General features: G+C 53.9%; 10 protein-coding genes across 10 annotated transcripts; 3 read left to right on the top strand and 7 right to left on the bottom strand.

Moving 5' to 3' along the window:
- Window positions 1-161: 161 nt before the first annotated feature.
- Window positions 162-1631, top strand: N0V89_008629 (uncharacterized protein; the record flags this gene model as incomplete). Its single annotated transcript, XM_056217382.1, has 1 exon — window positions 162-1631. One exon carries the CDS (start codon window positions 162-164, stop codon window positions 1629-1631), a length of 1470 nt encoding a protein of 489 aa, XP_056068938.1.
- A 3274-nt stretch (window positions 1632-4905) lies between these two features.
- N0V89_008628 (uncharacterized protein) lies at window positions 4906-5846 on the top strand (the record flags this gene model as incomplete). Its single annotated transcript, XM_056217381.1, has 2 exons — window positions 4906-5418; window positions 5472-5846. 2 exons carry the CDS (start codon window positions 4906-4908, stop codon window positions 5844-5846), a joined length of 888 nt encoding a protein of 295 aa, XP_056068937.1.
- A 159-nt stretch (window positions 5847-6005) lies between these two features.
- Window positions 6006-7867, bottom strand: N0V89_008627 (uncharacterized protein; the record flags this gene model as incomplete). The annotated part of the gene is made up of 2 exons (XM_056217380.1): window positions 6006-7612; window positions 7660-7867. The coding sequence occupies 2 exons, from the start codon at window positions 7865-7867 to the stop codon at window positions 6006-6008; spliced, it is 1815 nt and encodes a 604-aa protein (XP_056068936.1).
- An 825-nt stretch (window positions 7868-8692) lies between these two features.
- Window positions 8693-9679, bottom strand: N0V89_008626 (uncharacterized protein; the record flags this gene model as incomplete). Its single annotated transcript, XM_056217379.1, has 1 exon — window positions 8693-9679. One exon carries the CDS (start codon window positions 9677-9679, stop codon window positions 8693-8695), a length of 987 nt encoding a protein of 328 aa, XP_056068935.1.
- A 2134-nt stretch (window positions 9680-11813) lies between these two features.
- On the bottom strand, window positions 11814-14584 carry N0V89_008625 (uncharacterized protein; the record flags this gene model as incomplete). Its single annotated transcript, XM_056217378.1, has 10 exons — window positions 11814-12141; window positions 12191-12330; window positions 12380-12541; window positions 12597-12830; window positions 12881-12980; window positions 13030-13339; window positions 13387-13571; window positions 13620-13833; window positions 13881-14304; window positions 14579-14584. The coding sequence occupies 10 exons, from the start codon at window positions 14582-14584 to the stop codon at window positions 11814-11816; spliced, it is 2103 nt and encodes a 700-aa protein (XP_056068934.1).
- A 1314-nt stretch (window positions 14585-15898) lies between these two features.
- N0V89_008624 (uncharacterized protein) lies at window positions 15899-18040 on the bottom strand (the record flags this gene model as incomplete). The annotated part of the gene is made up of 1 exon (XM_056217377.1): window positions 15899-18040. One exon carries the CDS (start codon window positions 18038-18040, stop codon window positions 15899-15901), a length of 2142 nt encoding a protein of 713 aa, XP_056068933.1.
- Window positions 18041-19866: 1826 nt separating this feature from the next.
- N0V89_008623 (uncharacterized protein) lies at window positions 19867-20488 on the bottom strand (the record flags this gene model as incomplete). The annotated part of the gene is made up of 3 exons (XM_056217376.1): window positions 19867-20035; window positions 20147-20300; window positions 20362-20488. 3 exons carry the CDS (start codon window positions 20486-20488, stop codon window positions 19867-19869), a joined length of 450 nt encoding a protein of 149 aa, XP_056068932.1.
- Window positions 20489-21005: 517 nt separating this feature from the next.
- On the bottom strand, window positions 21006-21934 carry N0V89_008622 (uncharacterized protein; the record flags this gene model as incomplete). Its single annotated transcript, XM_056217375.1, has 2 exons — window positions 21006-21243; window positions 21315-21934. 2 exons carry the CDS (start codon window positions 21932-21934, stop codon window positions 21006-21008), a joined length of 858 nt encoding a protein of 285 aa, XP_056068931.1.
- A 1055-nt stretch (window positions 21935-22989) lies between these two features.
- On the top strand, window positions 22990-24537 carry N0V89_008621 (uncharacterized protein; the record flags this gene model as incomplete). Its single annotated transcript, XM_056217374.1, has 1 exon — window positions 22990-24537. One exon carries the CDS (start codon window positions 22990-22992, stop codon window positions 24535-24537), a length of 1548 nt encoding a protein of 515 aa, XP_056068930.1.
- A 475-nt stretch (window positions 24538-25012) lies between these two features.
- RPS0 (structural constituent of ribosome) lies at window positions 25013-25969 on the bottom strand (the record flags this gene model as incomplete). The annotated part of the gene is made up of 3 exons (XM_056217373.1): window positions 25013-25453; window positions 25537-25751; window positions 25849-25969. 3 exons carry the CDS (start codon window positions 25967-25969, stop codon window positions 25013-25015), a joined length of 777 nt encoding a protein of 258 aa, XP_056068929.1.
- Window positions 25970-26251: the final 282 nt, after the last annotated feature.

The following is a 26251-nucleotide window of genomic DNA, read 5'->3' as shown; positions in this document are numbered from 1 at the left end:
AGGGCACTTTCGCGGCGGGCGGCGGTGCCATGTGAAGGTTAGCCCGCTTTAGCCATTCCGCACTAGCCCTCCGGCGGCGTTGTTCAACACCTCCGCTCCGCTGGTTACGTACCCATGGACAGCATGTCCTAAGGCTCAAAGTACGACCAAACATCTGGAACATGGCCGATCCGCTGTACGAGCTGCTGGTCCCATACTTCGACGCGCAGGACGCCCACGCGCGACCCCCGCCAAACGATGCCACGACGAACGCCTACCTGACCCGCTTAACCACGCTCCCGCTTGCAGCACTCACCTCGTCCGAGCCGCAATCGCTCTCGCAGAGCACCCAATCCGTCCTTCGCTCTCTACAAGCTCTCTCCAAACGCTCGCACAAGCCGATCATATCCTCCACCGACCACCTCGCCCACCTGCGCCATGTCCTTCCCACAATCGGGCACGATGCAGGTACGTTGCAGCAAGAGCTTCCGAAACTGGAAAGCGCAGCCCAGAGCTTCTCGCAGAAGTATAGCAAGAGCGCGGAGAACGCCATTCTAAACCGGCGGAGAAAGGCTATGTTGCTAGCCAGGAATGTCGACAGGGTGTCTGATGTGCTGGATCTGCCGACGCTGTTGTCCTCAGCGATAACATCGTCAACTGCTCCAACACATGCTGCCACGGCGACGGCTGCTACCAATGCTAACTATGCCTCTGCTCTGGACCTACATGCTCATATCAAGCGCTTGTCGACGCTGTATCCGAACTCGTCTTTGGTATCATCCTTGTCGTCTCAAGCCGAGCAGGAGATGAAGACTATGACAACGAACCTCATTGTGTCACTGCAATCGCAAGGCATCAAGCTCGCAGGCGCCATGCGCACCATTGGTTGGCTCCGACGAGTGGCCCCTGAGCTCGACGAGTCCTGGTCCGCACGGCAGACCCGCATCGGCAGCGGCGAGGGCAGTCTTGGTGCTTTGTTCCTCGTCTGCCGTCTTGCCTGCCTGGAGTCCATGCTCTCAGCGCTCGATCCTCTCCGAGACCTCGCTGACCAAGAGACCGAGAAGCGAGTCAGTGGAAAAGGGAAATCAGACATGGTGTGGGCAGTTGGTCAACAAACCGAAAAATATTTGAAGAAATACCTGGAAGTCTTCCGTGAGCAAAGTTTCGCTATCATCTCCATGTATAGATCTATCTTTCCGTCAGCACTGCCAACGCCAGGGCCCGACGAACATCCAGCACCTGCCGTCCAGCAAGCGTCAGCATCTGCAAATCCACTGCAGCCTATCCCCTCCGCGCTTGCGACATTTCCCCGCCACCTTGTCGAGATGCTATTTGAAACGCTACGCACATACCTACCAAACGTGCAAGACCGATCATCTCGAGACTCCTTGCTCACACAGGTCTTGTACTGTGCGGGATCGTTGGGTAGATTAGGAGGCGACTTCAGCATTATGATAGCGTTGCTGGAAGAAGATCTAAGAGCAGCTGCGGCATCAGAACACGAGGCCACCGAAGAAGAGCTGGAAGAGGAATGGGTCGAGGTCATGAAGAAGCATCGTGTGCAGGCCAGCAGACTAGAGTTGTTGGCTTCTGGTGTGGGTGCTGGGCGGACGACGAGCCCAGTCGAACGCGTCATCAGTCCGAGTCACTGAACAGGCCATGCTCCATCAAGATTGATACTGCGAAAACACTGTTACACCGAACTCCACAATCAAAGCCAGTGGACCTCTCAGCATTCCGCCTGATTGAACCTCGATATCAGCGCCGCGTCTGATCCCAATGCTACAGCGCGCTCGATCCAAGCCTACACCAGACGTCAGATTAATCGTGTTCTAGTCTTACCAACTTACATCCACAAGCACCGGCGCAGGCTCCCTCTCTCGGCTCAAAATATACAGTGTCGTCCAGTTCTGCGTCTGGACGACAGCATAGTCAGTGCAATACTCTGTCCCATCTCACATTAGCTTCCCTTCGTCTTTCCTCCTTTACCACCCTCACGCTCAATCATCACCGGGCACGTACCTTGCACGATATAATTTGGGCCCGGACATCCTCCCTCCGGTGTCGACGGAAACTTCACCTTAAACGCTCCGGTCGCCGCGTACTCTTCATCCGCCGGCGTCGCCGTTCCCTCAATGCTGATGCGTTGCGGACCGACGATTGCGGTATTTACAACTTTGACGGTGCCGTTAAAATTGAGGGAATATTGCGCTGTTACGCAGCGCGCTCCGGCAGTGGGACCGAAGGGCGTGCCCGCAACTTGGTACCAGGTGCCGAGGTAGGATGTGAGGTTGAAGTGGGGGTTGGTCTTGGGGTAGAAGCAGTGGCTGTTGAGGGGTTAGCTGACGACGAAGAGGGAGAGGGAGGAAAAAACGGGCCCATCGTAGAGAGCGTCCTGGACTAATGTTGTTTGCGAGCTCGATGATTCTGCGCGTGGGAGGTAGAGGGCCGATGCTAAGCTGCTCGCAGCAGTAAGCAATTCGGTGAAGCGCATGGTGTAGCTGTTAGGTTGTTTACAGGACAGTCAACGCAATGTTAGGCATCATACAGGATTGCTTTACTATTAGCGAACTAGAAGACATGGTCATGCCGGTTGACTTTCGCCTTTATGATTATTTTTCCTGATTACGTCACTAGGAAACTCCAGCATGCGGCACTGTGCGACACGCTGTATCCGGAAAATGTGTAGGACAAGCCCGCGATACCCCACAAAGTCTATACACCAGTAGAGTTTCTGCGATGAACAATGGTTGTGGACCCTTGCCAAGCCTGCTGAGAGTCTTGACTTACATCATCAACGATGGAAAGTCGCCTGGACCGAAGCAGGGTTTTACCAACGTTCTACATCGCGAACATTTCCTCCTATACCTTAGGTATGCCGCTCGACATGAACATGTGATGTGAGTTGGTCAGCATTGTGTATTCACCTAGTTGATACGATGAGAGGAAGAGTCATGATCCTTGTTCCAGGGATTGGGTAGGCAGATCTGTTCTAGGACCTGCCATACGTCGGTACCACAGGTATGTGTGAAGCTCCCTACAAATGCATCAATCGATCATCAAGCCAAAGCCAAAAGTTTCTGCCTTGCTAAGGTACATCAATTGACAGCCTTGCTAACGAGGCGTCGCAGATATAACGCAAATATTGCATCCGTAGACCTGGGCAGAGCATCCAACGTGTTGGCCGGCCTTCGTCCTGCGTGCCACTGTCCTGACTCAAGTTCGCGTGCCCTCGTGTGGGTGATGCAGAGAAGCTTTGCAAGACTGCCATAGGTACCGACAAACCGACAACGGCCGAAAGATGAGTAACAGAATATAGCTGTCAGACGTCTCCGGAAAGTATATGTACCCATGAGCGATGGTCAGTCAAGGCCTGCCTCTCGTCGACAGTTGCCTCAACAAGTTGTTGGACCCCCTATGAGAGTTGGACGTACCCCCACTGTCTACCACGGACAGTAAAATCTGACCCGAGGAATTGGAAGTTGGAGAAGCTGATAGCAGACTTACGACACACAAGAAGAACTATATTCTGGGATAATCTGCACTGCATGACGCCGGAATTAGCTTATGAGCTAGTGCAGCAATATCCAGAATACGGATCGCTACTGCCAGCGCGAGCATCCTCGCAAGCCCTGGGCGCAAGCCACTTCAACGCAGCAGCAATTCGTAGCTTCAGCCTTGAGGCTTCCTTATCAGTCTCCGGACTTTCATGCTACAAGGAAAAGATGGCATGACTGTACAACTCGCGATGTCGATACGGTTGTCTCTTCAGAGATACTAGACAGTTCCGACCGAGTCTACGATCGTCGACTTGATTGAAAAGTTCTCGATGCGAAAACGCCTGCACAATTGCGGCGGAGAAGTCAAGCATTATATTCCAGCTGTTGCGATATGCGTACATTTTCTCAATTCGATTCCTGTCGAAACGCGCGTCCAGTTGCGCAATATCACCCTTCTCGAGAGCCTACGCGCCATCGGAAGCGCAGAATGCCATGCGCAAGGTCTCATATAATTTTGACAGATAAATCCTCGTCTACGGATAGAGAGGAGAATTGACCCCTGGGATACCCTTTCAGTCATGGACCCTCGTTGTCTTCCTCGACATTTGAGCCGTGCCTGCATTTTCGACGACCCCAGAACACGCATCAACACAGTCACTTCTACCATCAAGTCTTGTATTGGCGAAGCATTGATCCTGCCGTCGCTCGGCATGCCTGCTGCTTGCTTCCAACTCGTCATTGGCGGAGGCTAACACCATGAAGAAGCAATCATATTCCGAGAACTCTCCCACAACGCAGCTATACAAAATGCAGTGGAGCAGTGTTTCTCACGCGGACTTGTCCCGCGACTATATGCTGTGCAGTGGAGGAGAAATGCTCTCTATCAGTTCGATGGGTTCCCCGAGGCGCTGGCGGACGTCATCCATGGACAGTCAATTGTCCGCTTTGGCTTCGGCTTCGGGAAGAGATTTGATGTAGACAATATGATTTGGGCGCGGAGAGGATGGTCACTGGAACTGTGAGAAGATGAGGCACAATACCGGGAGCATGCACCTACTACGTGTATGAGCGCATATTCGAGTATCCGGTGTCGCTCCCATCATGGCCTGAAATACTGCGGTCATCCGAGCTTGACGAAGAACAATTTGCGTACGCAGAGAACGTATTACGCGATCTCGATGAGTCCCGGGTAGTTCATCGGTAGCTAGAAAAGCGGAGATTAATGTAGACTGCAGGATGTCGCCAAGAATAGCACAGCCTCTTCAAATCCTACTCGTGCCTATTGTACACTGCTACCTCGCCTCGCCTCACCACCATGCTGTCTCTAGCTCCCTAGCAAATCTCACTATGCGCATACAAAGTGCGCCCAGTTTCCTTCTTTAACGCGCCTTCGCGCTTTATCACGATCGCTACCGCCATAACAACAATGCCCTCTCACAACCTCCGCGTCTTCCTCTGCCTCACGCCCTCCCTCCTCGTCCTCGCCTTCTCCGGCCTCATAATAGTCCTCGAGCGCATAACCCAATCCCTCCTCCGCTCCCACACCACACGCAACTTCCGCGACGGTTCAGCCGGCATAACATCCCCGGGCACCGACCTCACCGTCAATGAAGACTACGCGCCGACATGGGCCTTGCTCGGCGTCGGCGTGCTCGGCGCGCTATTCGCGTGTATGAGCGCAGCGGGGATGTGGGAGTTGAGGCGCGTAGATGGCAGGAGAGGCGCAGGGCAGCGAATATGGTGTTGGGGCGTGCTATGCATGAACGCTGTGATGCTGGGTGTTAGCGTGGGCGTACTTGCTTGGGCGAGTAGCCTGCAGGCTGCGCAGAGCGGGGTGAATATGAAGGAGGACAAGGCATATTCGAGAGAGACGTGGTTGTGTCGGATTGATGCTTTGTACACAGATCAGGATTGGGCGGCGAGTGCGTGTGGGACTGCGGTGCGTATTGCTTCACACACTTCCAGGTTGGGCTTGACTAATGCCGACTATAGAAATCAACGCGATTCATGCTCATTCCTGTGGCTATCGGATCTATTCTCGCGATCATCGCTGTCTGGTTTGCTGCAAAGCCGAGAGGTGGCACCAGTTGGCTTGTCGGTGGCAAAGGACGCTATGGAGGCTTCCAGAGCGTGTACGAGATGGGCCCTCAAGGACCACCGCCGCAGTATCAACATGCGCCTCCACAATTCTACCCCATGTCTCAGGCTCATCCGCAGCAGCAAGGTAATCCGCAACCTGGTTATGCGATGCCACCGCAAGGTTTCCGGCCTGAACCATATCAACCTCCTCCAGGCTCGTATGCACCTGCGCCGCAGATGCAGAAGGGCGGTGCGGTGGTTGGGGATCCGGCCTTGTTTCGAACATGAAGATTATGACTACAATACTCACGTAATATATTAGCACATGCCTATAAGTATGTCTGGCCATAGGACCCCTAAAGAACTTAAGGGCCTTCAAGCACTTCACGTTGTTCTAAATTTACTCGTCTTTCATATTACATTCGATTGTTGACCCTAACCACGCCCTCACAGCCCCACAGCCTTCAATAACTTATCGAACCGCGGAGTCCCAAATCCGGTCACTGGATCCCAGCCTTCAGCAGCAGAAAATCCCGTCATGTTACATCCAAGCGCACTTCCACTAGTAACATCCACAAATGCAGCCTTGCCTTTCTTGTACAACCACGGGTTCAAGAATCCCAAGCTAGGCTTCCCTCGCGCAATGAGCGCATCGTTCAGCAGCGCAAAGATTCCCGCAGCCGTAGGCGTCGCGGCACTTGTACCATCCACGCGTCTCAAAGTCCCGTTCCAGATGATGGTATAGTTAACGCCATACACGGACAAATCAGGGTACGCTCTCCCACTCTTGTTGTACAAGCCCGAAAACTCATCGCCGAGGGTGTGCAGGTAGGAAGCCACGGCTTTGGACTGCCACGCTGGCTGGGGAAAGTAATTCGAGAAGCCGCCGCCAGTGGAGAATTGGTTCCTCGGATCGTAGGCCGCGACTTCCGGGTTGAAGCCTACGGTTGCTCCGATCGAAGTTACGTACGGACAGCTTGATGGGAAGAGAGGGATGAAGCGAGTGCTGTTGTCGACGTTGGACTTGCAGGATCCTCCAGGCTGAACACCGCCTACACCGCCGTCGCCGCTGCCGAAAAGGATGGAAACGCCACGAGCGCTGAGTTGCGCAAATTGTGAACAGACGACTTTAGCGTAGGAGAATGGAACTGTTTGTTCGTTGTCTTCGTAGGAGTTGGAGATGACTTGGGGCACGAAGGGCTGGCGCAGGACGTAGTTCACCCACGTGAGGTACGGTTCGTTGTCCACTTCTGGATTATCTGCGTCAGGGGTGAAGGGAGGCGGGTTGCCGCCGGTGGACCATGCGAGGAGTGGAGTCGGCCATGACACGCCTAGGATGGTCTGAACATCGAGAGCGCCTTCGACACCGGTGCGGGCTGCAAGCTGCTCGGGTGTATTGGGTGTTTGCTGTATGGTTCCATTGGCAATAGAGATCTGCTTGAAGGTGTAGGCGCCGGAGATAGCTTCGGGGCGGTAGTTCTTCAGGTAGATGGCGGCATCTGAACGGTTGTTCAGTTCGCCGAGGTAGTTCGCCAGTCCGATTTGGTTGCGGCCAGCTGCTTTAGGCTTGTAGTCTACTGTGCCGTAGAGAGTTCTCAGACAAAGTGGTGTCACACCGGCCGTATCGCACACTTTCTCTACGGTGGGCTTGTCGCCATACGATGCCTGTACTGTGGGAACTTCTGCTTTTCCAGGGACAGACAAGTATGTCTTTGCCTGCGGCACAGTGCGGATGAAAGCCGTAGTCGGCTGTACAGCCGAGATATGCTCGTGCAAATGCAGCGGGAGGCTCCACTCGGGTGTTCTCACCAATTTCGAACCATCCTCGTGCTGATAGACGGAGTAGTTGGTCTGGAGCATCTCTTCAATTTGGGCAATTGACAGCGTGAAAGACAAGAAGTCGCCAGCTGGACTGGCCTCAATGTGTTCCGGTGAAACATGTTCGTGCAGCCATTCGCGAACAAGATCGGTCGACTCATCCGTCGGCTTGACCAGCTCGTTGACTTCAGCAAGGCTCAGGTGTTTACCGTAGCGAGCATTATCAGGATCAGAGACTGGGGTTGTCAGCTCTGCTTCGTTGTTGATGAGAACCTGAACTCACTTTCCCACAGATGCTCCTCCAATACCTCGAATTGACCTTGCTTTACGGCAACTTGCAGACGCATCATATGATGGCCTGGTGCGTCTCCAACACGAGAGAACTCCGAGGGAACAGCATGGCTCTCCTTGACCACATAACGGCGACTCAGGGTAGGCTTTGCAGATGACAAGCCCAGCAGAATCGCCGAAAAGATGATTGAGCCTCGCATCTTGTCTCGTCTCGGAAAGTTGGCAGACAAGCGACGTGGTCTGTCGAACGAGCTGAGAAGACGTGAACCAACGAAGCAATACCAAGCACCGGGGTCAGATCTTATATGCTGCAAGCAATTACAAGCGGGGATGTTATTGATCGCTACCGTGCACGTACCTGGCAAACGGTGCATCTTAGCCTTGTTAGGAAGCTCTGTTAATCTATCGTCCTGACGCTAGGCTGAGAAAGTTAGGTGCGCAACATCGACCGGCAGGCGATCCTGCATGGGGCCGTCGTTGCATGCGATATCACGGCCATGATGGCGTCAGTAACCATTTCGTGTACAGGATTTGGATAGCATTCATGAGTGCAGGGTCTATGTAGTTCTCGAGGCGTGGCGGGACTTATGCCTGCGGCTGGAGTGTCTGAACACCGTGAATTCCAGATGGTCTTCTTATTATCGCCTCGCTATAATTGGAAAGCGCTTCGTAATGAAGCCTCTCTGTGACTGCTCAGGCTAGAATAGGACGCTATACCCGAAATCTCCAACTACGAGGGGCAAATGGAGCGTGGTCAGAATGGAAATATATGTACACTTCTTCCTTTGGGGTTAGAAAAATATGAGCGTTGGGTCAGCGGCACACCAAGGCAAAAGGTCTACATCATGATCATACATAAGGTATTTCCAGTTCTTCGGACGGATTAATGAAACAGCTGTATTTGAAAGAGTATTTACAATGTCTTGATGCCTGATAACTTCAATATATACAAAGAACTACTTACAACAATCTCTGCACTCAAGACATCCAAGGATTCTCTGCCAGCAACCGATCACTGATCCTTCTCAATTCAACACAACATTCTGGCTCAGCGCTCCCTTCCCATTCACACCCGACATGACCAGGAGATGGCTCTGATCCAGCAGCGACATACCCGACCAGTTCGACTGATCCGCAAATACAGTGAACTTATTGCCCCATGTATTCCCTCCATCCGTGCTCGTCATGATCTTCGTAGCACAATTTGCGTACCCAGTCGTTGATTCGCGATCCTCATCCGTCAAAAAGCTCACCACCAACGTGCCCCAAACATTCCACACCTGCGGCGCGCCAGCAGCCTTACCACTCGGCGGCGTGAACACGCGCTGCCTGTTTCCCCACGTCTTACCATCATCGTTCGAAGTCACGCTGGACACGACAAAGCGATTTTCTTCACCTTCGGTGGTCTCGAATACAGCGATGAGCGCGCCGTCGTTGTCGATGGGCGCAACGCCCAACATGCCATCTCGCGCGTTGATGTCCGCGCCTGAAATCGTCTTTGGGCCACTCCACGTTTTGCCACCATCGGTGCTCGTCCGCATGATACTATCCTGATCACCGGCGCTGTTCTCCGCAGAGTAGAAAATCTGCAACGTCGTTCCGTCGTGCGCGTATCGGATGAATGGTTCCCAGAGGCCATTGACGCCCGACGGCGTGCGCTCGTCCACGGTGGTCAGATACTCGAAATTCACGCCCTCATCGTCAGAGTAGGATATGCTGATGCGGAAGAACGTGTAGGTTCCGTCTGTTTTGCGATCGTGGTTGCGGTACGCATAGAGCACGCGTCCATTGTTGAGCACGAAGGGGAACCCGTTGTTCATATCGTGAGTGGCACGAGGGCCGCGGAAGACTTCACCCAAAGAAGACCATGAACTACCGGCGTCCGTGGATTTCACTGTCTTCAAAACGAGCTCGGGATTGTCACCGGGGGTCGTCAAGGTGAATGCGCCGATCATGGTGCCGTTCGGGAACTTGTTTGTTGCGCGCGGGTACTCAGAGCTCCCGGAGTCCATGACGGCGGGTGCGCCATTGTTTGCTGGTACGCTGCCAGTGCGTGCAGACAGATGCAGTGGTGTTGCGAGCGCCGTTGAGGCGAAGGCAACAAGATGTCGTAGAAGCATGTTGTTTCGTGTACGCGATGTTCAAGATCCACTTGCTGATGTGTTTTGGAGATGGAAATGGCAATAAATAATGGGGACGATGAAACCGAACATCCTGCCTCGCTCTTGCTATATACTATGCCATCGGACAACCAATTCCACTCTGATTTTGCCAACGTTGTTCGCCTGGTGTAGATCCTACAAGTCCCTCCCTAAATAGACAGTGGGCGCTCGCTTCTCGCATATTTGCCGGCCTGGTGCCGGTGCTCATGCTATGAAACAGAACAACGGGCACCCAAAGAGAGGTAGTCATGCGACGAAACCCAGTAGCACTGAGGCGGAGTTGGCGTTGGGGGCTAGGAGCATTGTGGCGGAGATGCGCACCGTTTCACGATCGGCGGCGCCATGGGGAATACCTTGTTTTTAGCGCAGACTTTAAGTCAATCAGGTCGGGTTCAGCTCGAAAGCCGTGGAGTCTTCTCCTTGCAGAAAATTGTCGAGGTTCGTAGATGTGGCGAGGAAACTCGCGAAGAAGTCGTGATGTTTAGTTATCGTCTCGCACGACACTTGAGTGTGACGCTCAATAGGATCAGAGTCGCGCTTTTTGCGCTAACGCTGGTTTAGGAACACCCCACACCGCCCTTATTCGCGACGCCCTAAGAAGACGAAAAACTCCGCCAAGTCTACAAAGGAAGATAATACTCTAATTTACACTTGGTCACAAATGATAGCAAAGTTACAAAAACGTAGACAACATCGTCATCTCCAGAGTTCATCGTTGTGGCTTCAGAATGGCTACCCACAAAGACCCTTTCCGTAGCGCTCGTCTCTTCTGTACGTGACCTCCACTCCTCGAATTCCACTATGGTAGATGAGAAAAAGGTCTTCAGTAGACGAAGAGGTCAATGTTACGTTGACATGCATTTGCGACCACTCCATTTCGCTCACCAGCACTAACGTAATTATTCGTCGTTATAGATCGCGCCGTCCGCGGCGCCGAGGACGATGCCTTCTTCGCTCAGATAAATGACGATCGTATCGGATACATGAACAGCAATGCCAGCAACAACCGCCTCCCTGGACCTAGCGATGCAGAACGTTTCCGAAAATCCATGGATGATAACCTGCTTGCAGCTGTATATGCCCCTAAGTCTCCCAATCTATGGAAGTGTCCTACCAAGCTCATCGTTGCTCTTTCTTTTCCTCATTCACCCCGCGTCTTCTTTGCTCCTGATTCGTATATGAAGGCCCCCATGTTATCCTTTCGCTGCTTTCCCTACTCAAAAGCTACAGTGCCGTTATTTCATGTACTCCACACCTACAATGCCATCATTTCATACACTCCACTTTGCATTCCACAAGGCTAACACCCAAACAGATAATCTGCCTCCCAGAAACCAAACGTAAGCCAAACCACCACAACACCACGTGTCTTGCCACTGACAAACCCCCAGCCGACGGCACACCTCTACCTCCCCAAAGCCGGCACCCCCATCGGCCAAGTCCACCTCAACGGTTGCCCCCGCGCTTCATGCACCACCGCAACACCGAAATCGGCATCGACATCCTCCTCGTATCAAGGCCTTGGCTACGGCTCCGAAGCCATCCGGTGGGTCCTCGACTACGCGTTCAAGCGGGCAGGCTTGCACAAGGTGCGGATACGCGCTTTCGAGTGGAACGAGGGCGCGTGCAAGCTGCTACGCCAGGCTGGGGTTTGTGGAGGAGGGCAGAGAGAGGGAGGCGTTGTGGCATGAGGGGCGGTTTTGGGATAGTGTAGAGTTTGGGATGGTGGATCGGGAGTGGTGGGCGCTGGTGGAGGGGAGAGGGGGGAGAGAGAGAGGAGGCGGAGGTGGAGAGTAGGAAGATGATATAGAATAGAATGTAAGTAGGAGGATGGAGCCACCGTCCTCCGCTTAGTGGAAGTAGTCGGATATTCAAGAGTCTACTGTGTCTTTGGAAACGGATCGCCGTCCGTCCCTACAGATGCCGCCTCTTGACGTTTGACCCGTCTGTAGTGCAGAGGAAAACCAAATTGGAGGCTTGTGGCTCAGACACCAACCTCCTCCCTCGCCGCCAGCTTCATCGTAGAATTCGAAGTCCCCCTCTTCGCAGCTGTGTCGTACAGCGCCTGGATATCTGCCTTCCACTGCTCCTTATCCATACGGTTCACTCGTCGATCATACGTCAACATGCCGTTGACTTCGCCCTCAACATCCGTCGTCTGCGTCCACACCGCGCCCGAGCACGCATACTCTTGGATCTGGAACTTCAGCTCCTGGAAGATCATGTGCGCGCGAAGGTTCCAGATTTCTTGGGTGGCATCGAGTTCGTAGGTGTTGTTTACGTGATTGATGGAGTTTTCAACTTTCCAGGCGCTGGGACGGGGATCAGTGATATGGACGAATAGTTTGGAGAAGGACTTACTGTTCCTCGGAGATGTTTTGACCGATGCCACCAAACTCGCCCTGAATGGCGATGCGATCATCCGTCTCTGGGTTGTAAGGTGAAGAATCAAGCGAGTACCAGGGTGTTCCGCACTGTGGAGATGAGTAGTGGTGGTTGTCCTGCCATATGTTAGTATTTATTACGAAACATAATCATGATTTGACCCACATGGAAGTCACCCGCACCATGATCGTGCCAGCCAGTCACAGAATCAATAAGACGAGTGGGATCGATTTTGCGGACAACATCAGTGAGTATGGCGTCGATGCTCGTGTTGCGCACGCCATCATAGCCCTCCCATGGCTGGCCCCAACCTTCATTATAGATGATCTAGACATATGTTAGTTACGCAATCCAATGACCACTATCAATGAAGGCGCCTTACCCATATCACGATGCTTGGATAGCTCTTGAGTTGATTGACCAAAACTTCGAGCTGCCTATTGAACTCTTTCTGGACATGGTCTGGATCAAGAGAAGGCGTGAGAGATACCACCGGACACTTCTTTGGGGTGTCGTCGAGGTAAACCAAGGATGTGGCAAGGGCTGGCATGTCCTGAATGAGCAAGAGACCAAGCTGATCGGCTGCCTGGTAGAAGAGCGCAGGTTCAACCTTGATCTATACATAGAGTCAGTTGTTGCCCTGAATGATATCGAGAGTTGACTTACATGCTTCCGCACCATGTTGTAGCCTACTTCCTTCAAGGCCTTCAAATCGTATACCATCGCTTCAAGACTTGGTGGCGAGTGCAGACCGTCCGGCCAATACCTGATATACGTTAGTTGGTGAAGGTCGCTTAGATTCGAATTTAGCATACCCTTGGTCAAGAGTGCCAAACATGAAGACGAACTCGCCGTTGAGCAGAGGCCTCTGGACACCATTGACAACGCCTTTTGAAATGGTCCTGAACCCAGTATAACTTTGGACACTGTCGCTTCCCAGCTTGACTGTAATATTATACAGTGTAGGACTATCAGGTGACCAAAGCTCAGGCGAGTCCACAACAAAGGAGTGAGCCTGATTGACAGGTACCTTGGTCTGGAACTTGACGCTGTTCGAGTTGGGCTCATAAATAATGAAGTCGGCAGTTCCAGTCGCATTGGATTTAGTATGAACCGTTACGTCGACTAATTAGAATTAGTAGGTCCTGTCCAGAGGATGGAGGTAATATTACCTTTGCTGTCAGCGCCAGCGTTGATATCGAGTTTGTCGATGCTAATAGCTGGGGCAGACTCGAGCCATACGGTTTGCCAGATACCACTGCACGGAGTGTAGAAAATATGCTCTGGAATCAATTTCTGTTTACCGAGCGGAATGTTGTTGGGGGCAAGGTTGGTGGGGTCGAATACGAAAACAACACTGGAAATTGTTAGTAGAGCGCAAATGAAGAATTTAGGTATAACGTACAGCTCGTTGGTACTGTTCTTGTTGAGATGATCTGTGATATCCGTGTTAAAAGACCAGTAACCACCAACATTGTGTGCGACCTGCTGCTCGTTGACAAAAACAGTTGCCTCATAATCAACCGCTCCGAAGTTGAGCAAGACCCGGTCCGTCCAAGATGATGGCACATCGAAGGTTGTTCGGTACCAGCTATGGATGGTGAAATTGCCCATGACACCTATATGGGCGTTAGTGATGATTTGACTTAAAGGAAACTTTACTCACCCGACAATGCGGACTCGAGGCAAAATGGAACCAGGACAGGGTTTTCGAGGTCCTGTCGGAAGGGAGGGTTTTCCAACTCAGTAGCACCGCCAGTGGCGTTACGGTATTGCCATACGCCGTTAAGATTCTGCCAGTCGGAACGCGCCATCTGCGGCCTTGGATACTCAGGCCAAGGATTTGTGCCCACCTTCTCGGTCCACGGTGTATCCAGCGGACCCTGCTTTAGGACATAACCGTTCGTCGAGATTGTCGGATGACCTTGTCCGAGGACAGTCGACACGAACAAAGCAATGACTCCTTTTGAAGGAAGCATCTTGTCCAGACACTGGCAAACTAGGTCCTCGAAGAAGCCGATGAATTGAGATAGGGGATAGGAAATGATCAATGGGCGCATGGGAATGGCCTTATATCTTAAGACAAGCCGCTAGTAGGGGCTTAGCATACAGTCAAGGTGAATTGGAAAGGTTCAGAAAGCGTTTGACAGGGTCAGCTGCAGGAGGGGCGCTGTGTATGCTGCACGTTTTTAGGCCGGGGCTAGTCCCGGTGACTGCATGCGTTTGTCGATCACATTAGCAGGCCGACTCTTGAACTGGAATAAGGCGGCCTTAGAGAGAGATATCGATCCAAAGGACTAAACGAAGTCGAGTCTATTCTCGAAGTGGTCATCCAAAACGTGACCCTTCAATGGTACAGCAAACAGTCATTGTGAAGAAAGGTGGTGGCACAGTTCAAGGAAGAGGTTCAAATCACAGCTCCGCGGCTCGGTAGCGCAGCAGCGGCGTGGCTGCAGGTTTATTCTAGCAGCGACCAGCCATGGGCCGGGATTACCGAATCCATAACGGAATCATGAAGGGTGGATCATTGCCGCGACGCGAGTGCATAGCGTCTTGGCGAGGCGGGCTTCTCCAGTTTTTGAGGACTTCCCCGCACCATTTATTGGGGTGGTTAATTCCCCGAGCTGGAAGTCTGGTCCGATACTTTGATGGCTCCTCCTGTCAGCACTTGACAAGATGCAGAAATGTGGTGCGATGTCGGATTCATGTAAGGAAGTGTTATACCCTGGACACCCCACTGAGCATATATGTCGTGGCGCGCGCACCTCACTCCGAGGGACAACCTTTTTGTCATTGCTTAACACAAGCAAACGGCACAGTAAAGGCAGGATTATGTGCCGATTAGATCAGCGATTTTCCCCCGGCAGCAGTCAGTGGCTCTGCCGTGTCTCCAAGAGCTTCGAGCTGATTGAATGCGCCCCTGCAATGGCACGCTGTACATTGGTGACGTGTGCGCTGGCAAGATCAGGCGCGCCGAAAGATGCAGGAACTCGCGAGCGGACCAGCCAGGAACGACAGGCGGGCGGATGGCTGGGGATGACGCTGCGTGGAAGCAGGAACGTGAGGGCTTGAGTAGACATCCGGATGCAGCCATGGAGACCCCGCAGAACTCTAGGACAGAACGAGGCTCGCTTCAGTCACGTGCGTCAGCTCTTCACCCCGGCACCTTCTACATCAGGAAAGAAGCTTAGGCCATGGTCTGTAGATCAGAAGGTACATTAATTATCGTACGTCATTCCATATTCCCTCCAGCTACAACCGCAATCGTGAAGTTGGCAATGCTGTAGTACGCCCTTGAGGAGTACAGCACAAAAATGCGCGAGCTTGTGCGTCGTGCTACAGAACTCTTCGAAACTTCTCCGCATAGGTGTCTTAACCCTGTGCCTGTCGTTTGACCTCTCCCGCGGTGTTACTCGTTCGCATGCCGTAGAGCTTGAACAACGAAGCTCTGCGCATTGAATGGAACCTTGCTCTTCTAGTTGATCGCAAGTTTCGGAACAAACAGCCTTTAGACTTCCGCGAGTCATTCTGCGCCCTCTTCCGTCCGGGTTTCGATGTCTAGCTCCGCTGACGGGCCGCTCGTCGGATCCAGGTAGCGGATGGCATACCCTTTGGAGTATAACCTAGACTACACCGCCCACCAGGATTCAAATGTAAGCTACCCCATATACCAACAGCACGACGCTAAGGAAGCAGCAAACGCGGCTTCCATCGACTTGGCTGCACCACTGCACTTGATGGGCTCGGAGATCGGTCTGAGTCCGGTGTGATTGGTGTTTTGAAAGATCGAGGCGAGACGGGTGAAAGAGGCGAAAGGGGCGGTGATGTCTCATATCTCGTATCGACGGGTGATGGCAGCGGTGATGCCTCGAATCTTGCACTGACAGGTGATGCTGTGTTGACTGGCGATGGTACCGGCTTCTTGGAAAACGATGTCCACGTCTCGTCGTCATCAACCTCTGAAATTCCCGAAAGCGTTGACCGTTCGGAGTAAGAGTTGAGTATAGAAGACATGCGTGAAGAGGACGTCGACTCTCGAATGGTATCAGCGTCCGAAGACGCTGATGAGATAGAGGAGCCAGAGATCGACGAAGCGCGATTAGAATTTGTCCACCCTCCATCTGAGACCGACCTTGAGGATGCCGCAGGACGGGTTTCATGCTTATGCGCACCACAGTGTATGTCGGGCATGGTAGTGTACTCAAGCAGGATGTCCGTAAGTTGTGAGTGGACCGCTCTCGCGCTTGGGCGCATGTGCGCATTCCTGCTCAGCATGGTCCGGACAAGTATTAGAATGTGCGGTATTGCTACAAACTCCTCGTGTTCATTTGCTGACGCTGAGTCTTCTAGGATCCTCATCCACGACTCGATCTTGTCCATATTGGCATGATACGATGAATCTGTCCGCGAATTCTTGCCCCCGTTGTTCACCTTCTCTTTCTGCTTGGTTGACCTGTGTTTGACAAAGTCATTAGGCTTCTTTTTGAGCATGAACGTTACCATCTCAACGAAAACGCAACCAAGCGAAAACACGTCTGCCTGCTCAGTTTCATGGACGCGCGACCTCTGACGCTGTTGTACAGGTTGCTTGGACATCCTTCTGAAGCCAAAGTTGAAACCGGAGAACTCATTCGTTGGGGACTTTGTCAACTTCTGGCGCGAACCGCTACTATTTGATGAGCCCGATGAGCTCTTGCTTGCAATGGAGGGTTTTCGCCGCGTACCAACGATAGGCGGAGGGGCTACGGCATCGGGTTCGATCGAAGCGGCCGCATTCTGTGTCTCTGCTGCCCCATATATGTACGCGTCCATTGGATCCGGCTTCTTGTCTCTTGTGAAGGTGGATAAACTTGCGATATCGCTAAATGCTATCTTGTTGTGCTCGTCTATGATGATATTCGAGGGGCGAATAGCAGAATGGCAATAGCCATTGCGGTGTAGCGTTGCGACGGCATCCGAAAGACAAAGCATCCAATTGAGAACCAGCTGTCTTCGCTCCGGTTTGGCAAGCCTTTTATATTGTGGGGGTTCTCGGTGGTCGATGAAAGTCTTGAGTGTATGTTGACCTACGAAGTTGGTCAAAGTATAACCGAACCCTTTTGAGGTGTAGGATGCCCAAACCGGGGCAATATGTTCATGCTCAACCATCTGCGCGCTTTCGACGTCCATGATGTAGTCTTCTTCGAATGCAAATGTAGACTCTGCGTTACCCAATGCAAATTTTCTCCTGACGTACACTTCGTGGGGCTTCTTGGGTAAATGCACTCGCGACCATGGCTGGAGGGCAACGGCGGGGGGCAGTCCCATGACGAACTCCAAGGGTATCTGCTCGTTGGACGCATAATCGACGTGTACGCCTGGACCGAGCACTCGCAGTAAGAAGGAGAACTGGGTCTGATAGAAGCGAACATTGGCTTGATCGTCGCGTCTGTTGGTCAAGGCGAGCTGTTCGATATCTTCCATGGACAGGGGGAGGTCGTCGTCATCCCAGCTCTTTTCGACGACAGCGAATATGCGATCCGCCTCGCCGATCTCGACTAGTATAAGGAACAACCGGCGGGCCTTTTCCAGGATCCATTCTAGGTAGGTGTCGTCTGTGAGATCGCCAAAGCCCACAGGTCTGCTGAGCCATTCTCTTTCCTTGGGCTGCAATCTTGAATTCACATAGTCCTCATCCACCTTCTCGTCGATTCTTTCCTCGGTCCACCATATCTGTTGCAGGGCATACTGCGGGGTAACGAGCGAATGGCCACCGTAGCCGTAGATCAAAGCATTGAGTGCAACAGTCTGATCATTGACCACATTGTTCAGCGTTCGCGCTGTCATGGTCACGTCTCGATGTTTCGGCGCGCGCTATCCGCGATGGGGCGAGCTGGTGTTCCTCGTCGCTGGCGTGAAGTGGTGCTCATGTCGGGTTGTGGGGTGAAGGTGGAATGACAGCACGAGGGACAGCAGTAGTGTTAAGGGTCAGTGCTGGCCATGTGAGCCGTACAAGGCACCCTGTAGCACCGTCCGCCCCGGAGGCGTTGGTAGTGGCGAGCGGCATGGCAGTGAAAGAGGGCATGCTCCGGCTTCGCGGTATCTTAGCGCCAAGTGACCAATTAGCGGCGGCAGTCGCGAAGGGTTCCAGCATGCCTGTGCCCGAGGACACACGGGAGCCGCTCATGTGAATTGAACCGGGGCTCCAGGACGGTCCAGGGGGTGGTCGTCAGCCCACAACCGCGACTTTTCGAATTGGCGCTGCAGATGCACGCCTAGGGCGATGCGGAAAGGCGGTTCCCCGCCTCTCGGTCCAGTGCATGTCAGCAAGCGGCCTGAGGTAGGTATGTCTGCCTGAAGCGTGGCGGCTACAGTGTGATATCAAGACGTCTTATGTGCGTCCAGACTCCCGAATGCCCTCGCCGTGTTACACAGCAGCAGCGCGCCGTCCCACGGGCGAACATCAGCAGAGGGCACACACTCGACGTCGCCGCCGGAGGATTTGGGCACTTGGGCTGGGGCTGAAGCTGCAGAGCAACGCGTCAGGCATCTGCTATCGCGCAATCACGCCCGCATTTCTCCTCGTGGTGAGGGCGGGTCCTTGTCGTGTGCGCTAAAGCCTGCAACCGTGTAGCGACGAGATAGGGAGGCGACGCGCTTTTTGCCGCACTTTTGTACAATCACGGTAATCGGCCTCAGCCCAGACCTGAGGCTACACTATCACGAACCCAACGTACGGCACGTCTAATCTCGCACAACGTCTGCGCATCGTGGCACGCTTCGGACGGCGTCTGGACGTCTCGATCCGCCAGCGCGCTGGTCCCGTTGTGCGTGTCGTCGCCGCCATGGTGCCCTCCACGACGCCGAGGACGAGGGGGAACGTGAAGGTCGCATGGCAGCAACGGGTCGTGTGCTGTGCTGTGCTGAAAGTGGGCGGGCACGGACCCCGTCTTCTGGCGAAATGCCCCGGCCCGTCTCAACGCGCTCGGCCTAACGCGCAACGGCCCAGCGTGGTCGCTACCGTGAGTGCCCTCGCGACCTGGCTCCGCAAGAGGCAGGTGTCCACACTCGGATCGTCTGGAGCGAGACACGACGGTTCATGCACCCTATGACGACGGAAGATGCATGTCCAGAATGTTCGAGATGCAGAGCTGCTGCGGGTGGATTCTGGGGTCGTTCACGGGGTCCCAGAGTGAATGGGCCTCCTCAGGGTCCTACCTGTACCCATGGCGCTGGGCATCGGTAGCGATGGATCTGCGACTCGTCGTTTGCAAGGATCATGGACAACTTCACCGTCTCGACGCGCTTCACGATAAGAGAAAAGTGGTCCTCTGCTATCCACGTTGAAGGGTCCTTTTGGATATTCTCGGCGCTCCGATACAACCCCTCCACGCCATCGGCATCCGACATGCGTTCCTCCCACGCACCACCTTGCTCCGACATCCCTACTACCGACCCTTCCGCCCTGTCTGCAGCACTGACGAGATGCATCGTTGGCGGAGAACACCACAGACAGACCTTCCTCCGACACCCGCAGCCTTGTACAAGGTCCACCACATGCAATCCTACCTCTTGCTCCCACACCCCACGCAGCTCCTCTATCGTGTCCACGCCACTAACGCACCATGCTCGAGCCACGTTGCTCGTGCATCCGCGCTGCCGTCCAGGTTTCTTCACACCTTCCCTGAGACAACGAGCACTATATCCTTATCTGCAGCGTTATCCCTCGTCACATCCCCAACATCCTCCCCATTCGGCCACTCGATAGTCCCCGCACCCTGACTCGTCACCTTGACATCCTGGCCCTTGAATGGCGCGCCGTTGACAGCATCGAGATTGTACCTATCGCCCGTCAACACCCACAAATACCCATACCTTGCCATGCATTGCCATAGACAACCAAAGAGGAAGCTCAAGAGCCGGGAATAACCGAGAGGTCAAGGGGAGACGTACCACACCCTGTCTCCCGCGAGAGTGTAGCCTAGGATCTGCAGAGGCGCGCTGTTGTACAGGCCTTCGATGTCTGTGGAGATTTTGATCGCGACCCCCGTCGTGCTGCTGCTGTTGCCGAAGCGCCCGACGTGGAGAGGCTCGGCCCAGGCACCACCTGTGAACCATCAGCAAGACTTCATGCATGTGCCTTCATCGTCTGAAATCGAGGTACGTACCTGCTACCACTGTGATGCGGTTCCCAATCGGAGCACCCGTCGCATCAGGAACGACCCAGAGGTAGAACAGGTCTGGACTCGTGTTGACGACGATGCTGGAACCTGTTGCGGCGACGGCCGAGATCATGGCCAAGATGGGCGTTAGAAGGCGCATGGTAACAAGACTGTGCTTGAGCGAAAGACTACAGTCGGTGATGGGTAGCCCGTGTTGAGAAATCGGGTAGGTTTTATGTTGTGAACTACCGTACCGTCATCTCCTTGCACGTTTCGAAACAACGATACACAAGTGTTCAAGTCTCCCTAGAGGGCAACTTCGTCTTGCTCCTTGCCGGGTGAATGCACCATGTTGCGCAGGGAGGCTGATGGTGCCACAGTACCTGGCGTGGGAGTAACAATGGCAACCCGCAGAGAGGGCCATTCGTCAAAGGCAGGCTTAGCCGTAATTCGATGGCGTTTCAGATACTATTTGCTGATATACGGACTGGCTTGCGATTTACGTTTGATGCTCGGCTCAAGAAACATTTAGCCAGTTTGAGTAACCTCATCTATCGACTCCCAACACCATGTATAACACAACGTTAGCCTGGGTTGACACTGAATTTGGGACACCACAGAAAGCCCTTTGGAAGTTGTCAGACACAGGCCTACCCGAAAATATCTGTTTGTGCGCCGTTCTTCCACCCGCACTTCTCATTGTACCCGGGGCTAACACCGTCCGCCGTCTCGATGTTGTTTCCATCCTGCTGGTGCCAGGCAATCATCTGCTTAGCACCCTTCACACACTTCGATATGTCGTCGGCGCAGTACACAGGCGCCTGGGCTTTCGCAACAGGTGTTGTGGATTTTGCGTTCGTGACCTTGCACTTGTACGGCTGCATGTACCTATTTGATATCAGCATGTGCCACATCATGACCATAGGTCAAAGGAGAATTGGAAAGCAAGGGCTCCTTACATGTTGGGTTGTCCGCAGCCGTCAGGTACCCAGAGCCACGCGCAGTGGCAACCCTCCTCAGGACACGCCGGTAGATCCGGAACCTGATACGTTGCCAGCCTCTTCCACGGTGTATGCTGAAGCGTGCTGAACACCACCAAATTGTCCATCGTCACTTTCGTCATGTCACTCTCATAGCTGATTGCCCACGCCGTCCCTGCCGCATTCGTCTCGTTGTACGTATGCATCGCGCCATCCTCGAGGCACGCACTTCCCGGTCCCTCCCAGGAGTTCCAGTCATCGGGATGGTCCTGGCCATCCGGCCAGTTAGAAGCACCGTTGCCGTTGTCGGTAAGCGTGGTCTGGCCGCGGTTGTGGGCCAGCTCGACGGTGAATTCGCCGTTGGCCGGGAGCTCGAGAAACTCGCCTGCGGGAGGAGCTGCGAGATCACAGCCGCGGTCGTGTTGGAACCACCACTGATCTTTGGGGAGGTCCCAGAGGGGGTTGACGGCCGTGTTGGTATTTGGGTCATCATGGTTCGGGTCAGGTCCGCCTTTACAGTACATGCCCTTGGCCCATGCGGCTGTGTGCGCGGAGACAAGGCTCGTGAAGGTTGCGGTGAAGAGGGTTGCGCGAAGCATTGTGAGTATGTTCCGGAAAGCCTATGAAGATGCGATAAGGGGAAGTGACTAGACGAGGGAGGGAAAAGCAAAGAAAGAGGTTCGAGGGTCAAGGTGTACGACTGATAACTAAGGGGCAGCATGAAGATACCTTGTTGTTCATATACTAACTTTTCGTGATCTGCATCAGCAATTTTGTGCAGTCAAGCCCCTGCTTCAACAGCGAAGCCTTAAGCACTATTGATCAGCCATAATGAAACGCCAGAGCTATTGCATTTCAGACGATTGCTAAGTCGGATATACTCATGAGTGGTGTTGCTGGACGGAGTTGGTAAAGAAGTGGATGTAAAAGGCCGGGACTAAGCTACATAAGGCGATGAATAAGCTGGAACACCGAAGCCAGTGTAGTCGACGTCTCGGGGAGATGAAATGCTGATGGTCCTGGTGATCGGAGCCGGTTCATGGCTGCAGTCAGTAGCTGAAGCAGGCGTGCACTGGTCGCGAGGAGGTAAGTTGATGGCGGCTCGTTTGTAGTACCACATTTAGGATCTTGACCATACTCAGTCAATGCAAAGCGCTGTTTACTGTTCGTATTCTAAGTCTTGCGGAAGTTACGAGGTTGCAGTACGAGTAGCTATCAGGTAAGTTGTGTGAATCTTTCGCTAATGGCATGAGGTGCTGGCCGATCACGCTGAAACTGAAGCTTAGGACCTCCTGCGCCAGCATCTCACATCATCAAGGTCCAGTCGTGGCGAAACTCTTTGATGAGCACCATCAAAGTGCGAGAAATGAAAGAGTCGTTCAACCATCAGGGTCGAAGGAACAATGTGCAGGCACGGCCAAGGGCTGGCTAAGAATAGCGCGTTGCGGGGACGGCTGTCATTCCGTCCGCGGGAGGCGGCGGCGACCCACGAATGGCAACGCCTAGATCGGCGACCCTCACCAACAGTCTTCAATCCACAATGTCAATGCCCAAACGCACCCGTCTCGCGTTTGGCACATAGCTCCTTTTTTCAGAACATTACCGAAGCGCCTTCATCCCTTGGCCCACTACAGTATAGGAGGGCACAGCGAACATGGCGTCCCCCATGGTCGAGGGCCGTGTCGATCCTCACAGGAAAGCCCACTTTACACTGCATATCAGCGACGCGATCGCAGACGGCGAGGTGGGAGATTACACCAGCGTGAAATGTAACACTTGTCCCATGTCCTTGCCTTCCTCTCGTCTGATATCCCTTGCGACGGATGCCTTGCTGACCCAACCATCTCCAGACAATCACAAGCCCGCCCAGACGACGTCCAAGCGAAGAACCACTCTGATCTCCACGTCTGCGAGCAACTATAGGCTTGCAATCGAAGACGACAAAGCGGGCGATAACAAGGATGTCTTCGTGTTTACTGGACAGAAGACGGTGCCGAAGAAGTCATACATCCTGCTGTTCGACTCGAATACGCAGAAGGCAACCCTAGAGCCACTCGCCTCGACGTACACGTTCAACATAGCCTCCAAGAACGGCTCAGACATCTCATCCACGCACTCCAAGATATACCCCCGCAAGCAAAAAGACGATGCGCCGGACGAGGCGGCGGCAGACGACCTCTTCGGCGGAGACAACGACGATAACGGCGACGGCGACCCAGACTTCAACAACCCGTTCGACTTCCGCCATTTCATGAACGCAGATAACAAGACCGGCAATGATTCAGAATACGCGTTTGCGTCTTCGCCAGACTCTCGCACAGGCACAGGCTCCGCGATGAATACACCCCAAGTCACAGCGCGCAAGCCCGCAGCTGCCTCTTCGAAACCTAAAGCAACACCACAAGTGGCGCCCAAGCTCAAAAAGCGGAAGTCACCAGAGCCAGAGAGCAGAGCACAGAAGAAGGTTCCGCCAAAGAAGTCAGCACCTCCGCCAGCGGTACGCTTGGAGCGCCGTGCAACCGATAACAAGCCTACGCGAAAAACGGCTGCGCCATCATCATCAAAGATCAAATCCGCGGAGATCGTTCATTCATCAGACGAGTCCGACGCCGACGCAGAAGGCGAACCGGACAACGCCTCTTCCCCTCCAGCACATCCTTCCCCTTCCCCTCCTCACCGTCATGCCTCGCCCGAATCAGACGAAGACGAAGAAATGGAAGATGTGGGTATCGAAGAGTCACAGTCATCGCAATCCCGCACCGGTGCGTTGGCTTCGCTTGGCCTAGGCCAGAGCATCGGCCAAGGCTATATCAATTCACCTGCAGGCGGCCCGATATCGCTCGCCAGCGCTGCGAGCAGTGTTCAAGGCTCGCCGGACCCGCCTACTTTTACGCCGCATAAGTCGCGTACAAGACATCAAGTGGACGATGGGGTCATCGACTTCGGGGATCTTGGGGGTGGGGCAAGGAGTGATGATGAAGAGGAAGATGCTGAGGATGATGTCATGCAGGGCGTGGAGGAGGATAGGGACGTAGAGTCGATAAATCTAGGAAGCCCGGTGCAGCAGCAGACCGCTCCTGGCGGTGGCGTTCCGCTGGGAGCGGACGCGGACGCGGAAGAGGAAGAAGAGGATCCACTGCTGAAAGAGATGATGGAGGGACTTGCTGGTGGAGATAGCAGTGAGGAGAGCGAAGAGGAGTAGTAGCAACAGCTTCCTTGTACTGATTGGTGACGCGGAACCATGTTTAGAATACCCCATCGTAGAGTTGCCCTTGTATACAAATAGTCTTGTTCACGTCTTCACAGTCACGCGCGCATGTACAAACAAGACAGCATAATGGGCACGACATGGATGAAAAGACATGGTATTCCAGGAAGGGGCGCCAGCTCAAGAACAACCCGATCTACCAGCACAGGGCTTTCCCTCGTTCCCCAAAGCGTAGAGTCCGAGTATCTTTCCCTCATAAGTGCAAGGCAACGATGTACTTCCGGCAATCCTCGCTCGTCTCCATATATTTGTGATGTTTTTGATTGAAAACTTCTTGGTGTTGTTAGATCCATGACATCCGTTACATTTTCCCACCCGTGCTCCTACTCCGAAACGACAATATCGAGGTATCTATTAAGATAGAAGGGGGTATGGGAGGAGAGACGGTAGGAGGTGCACAGAAGTGCAGCTACCAGTTGGTGGTGGCGCCCTCCGCGGCGGGAGCCTCAGCACCCCAACCCTCGTTGCCAGTCTGAGCAGCGCCGGTGGTGGCAGCCCAGTCAGAGGCATCAGCATCCCAGCTAGCGCCAGCCGGGGCAGCAGCCTGCGAGGTGAAAGCAGCGCCGGCGGTGGCACCGGAGACCTCCCACTCGCTGGTGAAGCCAGCCTCGACAGGGCCAGTGCCGACCTCGTCAGCGCCGGGGACCTTGGCCTCCTCAACGCCGGCGGAGTCCTTGTTCTCCTCGGCCTCAGGGTCGCGGTAGAAGTACAAGTCGGTCATGATATCCCACTCAGTCTCGCGGTTGGCGAGGGTGCCGCGGAGGCGGAGGACCTCACGGGCGAGCATCCACCAGACGAGACCGATGGAGTGACGGCCCTTGTTGTTGGTGGGGATGGCAACATCGACGTACTCGGTGGGGGGAGTCAGTGTCGCAGAGGGCCTGCGAAAGTTAGCATCCATGTTGAGCGCTTCTTGGAGCGGTCCGAACGTACAATGACGGGAATGTTGACGTAGGAAGCCTCCTTGATAGCCTGAGCATCAGTACGGGGGTCGGTGACAATGATCAAGCGCGGCTCGCGGAAAGAGCGGGTGATGTAGTTGGTGAAGTTACCGGGGGTGAAACGACCGGCAATGGCGACAGCACCAGTGTGGGCAGCGAACTTAAGGACGGCACGCTGGCCGTAGGGACGGGCAGATATAACGCAGACTGGTCGTAGTTAGGTATCAGTCCTCAATTCGCACTTTGAGAATTTCTGCTACTCGAGCGGGGCATTGCGAAGTTCTCAAAAGGTCGAGCTACGTACCATCGGCAGGGTTGTCAATGGCGACGATGATGCGAGCAGCGAGCACGATCTTCTCCCAAGTCTTGCCAATGTTGATGACATTGATACCGTCAGGGCGCGTCTTCCATAGGTATGGCTCCATGTGCACCTGGAGGTTCTTGGAACCGAGATGCGCCTGGGCGGCAAGCAGCTGCTCGATATCCTGCGACGTCGGGTTGAAGATGGCGGGAAGGTTGGAGGGGAGCCATCTTGAAGGTTTGGCGGTCGAAGCGGCTGCTGTCGATGTGTTGTTCTGAGATTTAGACGTGACTGAAGAAATTCGTAAGTTCGCGATGTGGTGGAGGATATTCGAGTGGGCGGCCTAGCCTAGTCAGGCAAGGTGAGCGGCGCCGGAGGATCTTCGCTTCCGGGCAAGTTTTGGCAG

This window comes from Didymosphaeria variabile (genome assembly GCF_027946475.1).
Source record: "Didymosphaeria variabile strain IMI 356815 chromosome Unknown scaffold_6, whole genome shotgun sequence".
Lineage (NCBI taxonomy): Eukaryota > Fungi > Ascomycota > Dothideomycetes > Pleosporales > Didymosphaeriaceae > Didymosphaeria > Didymosphaeria variabile.
This window is presented reverse-complemented; position numbering and strand designations above follow the sequence as displayed.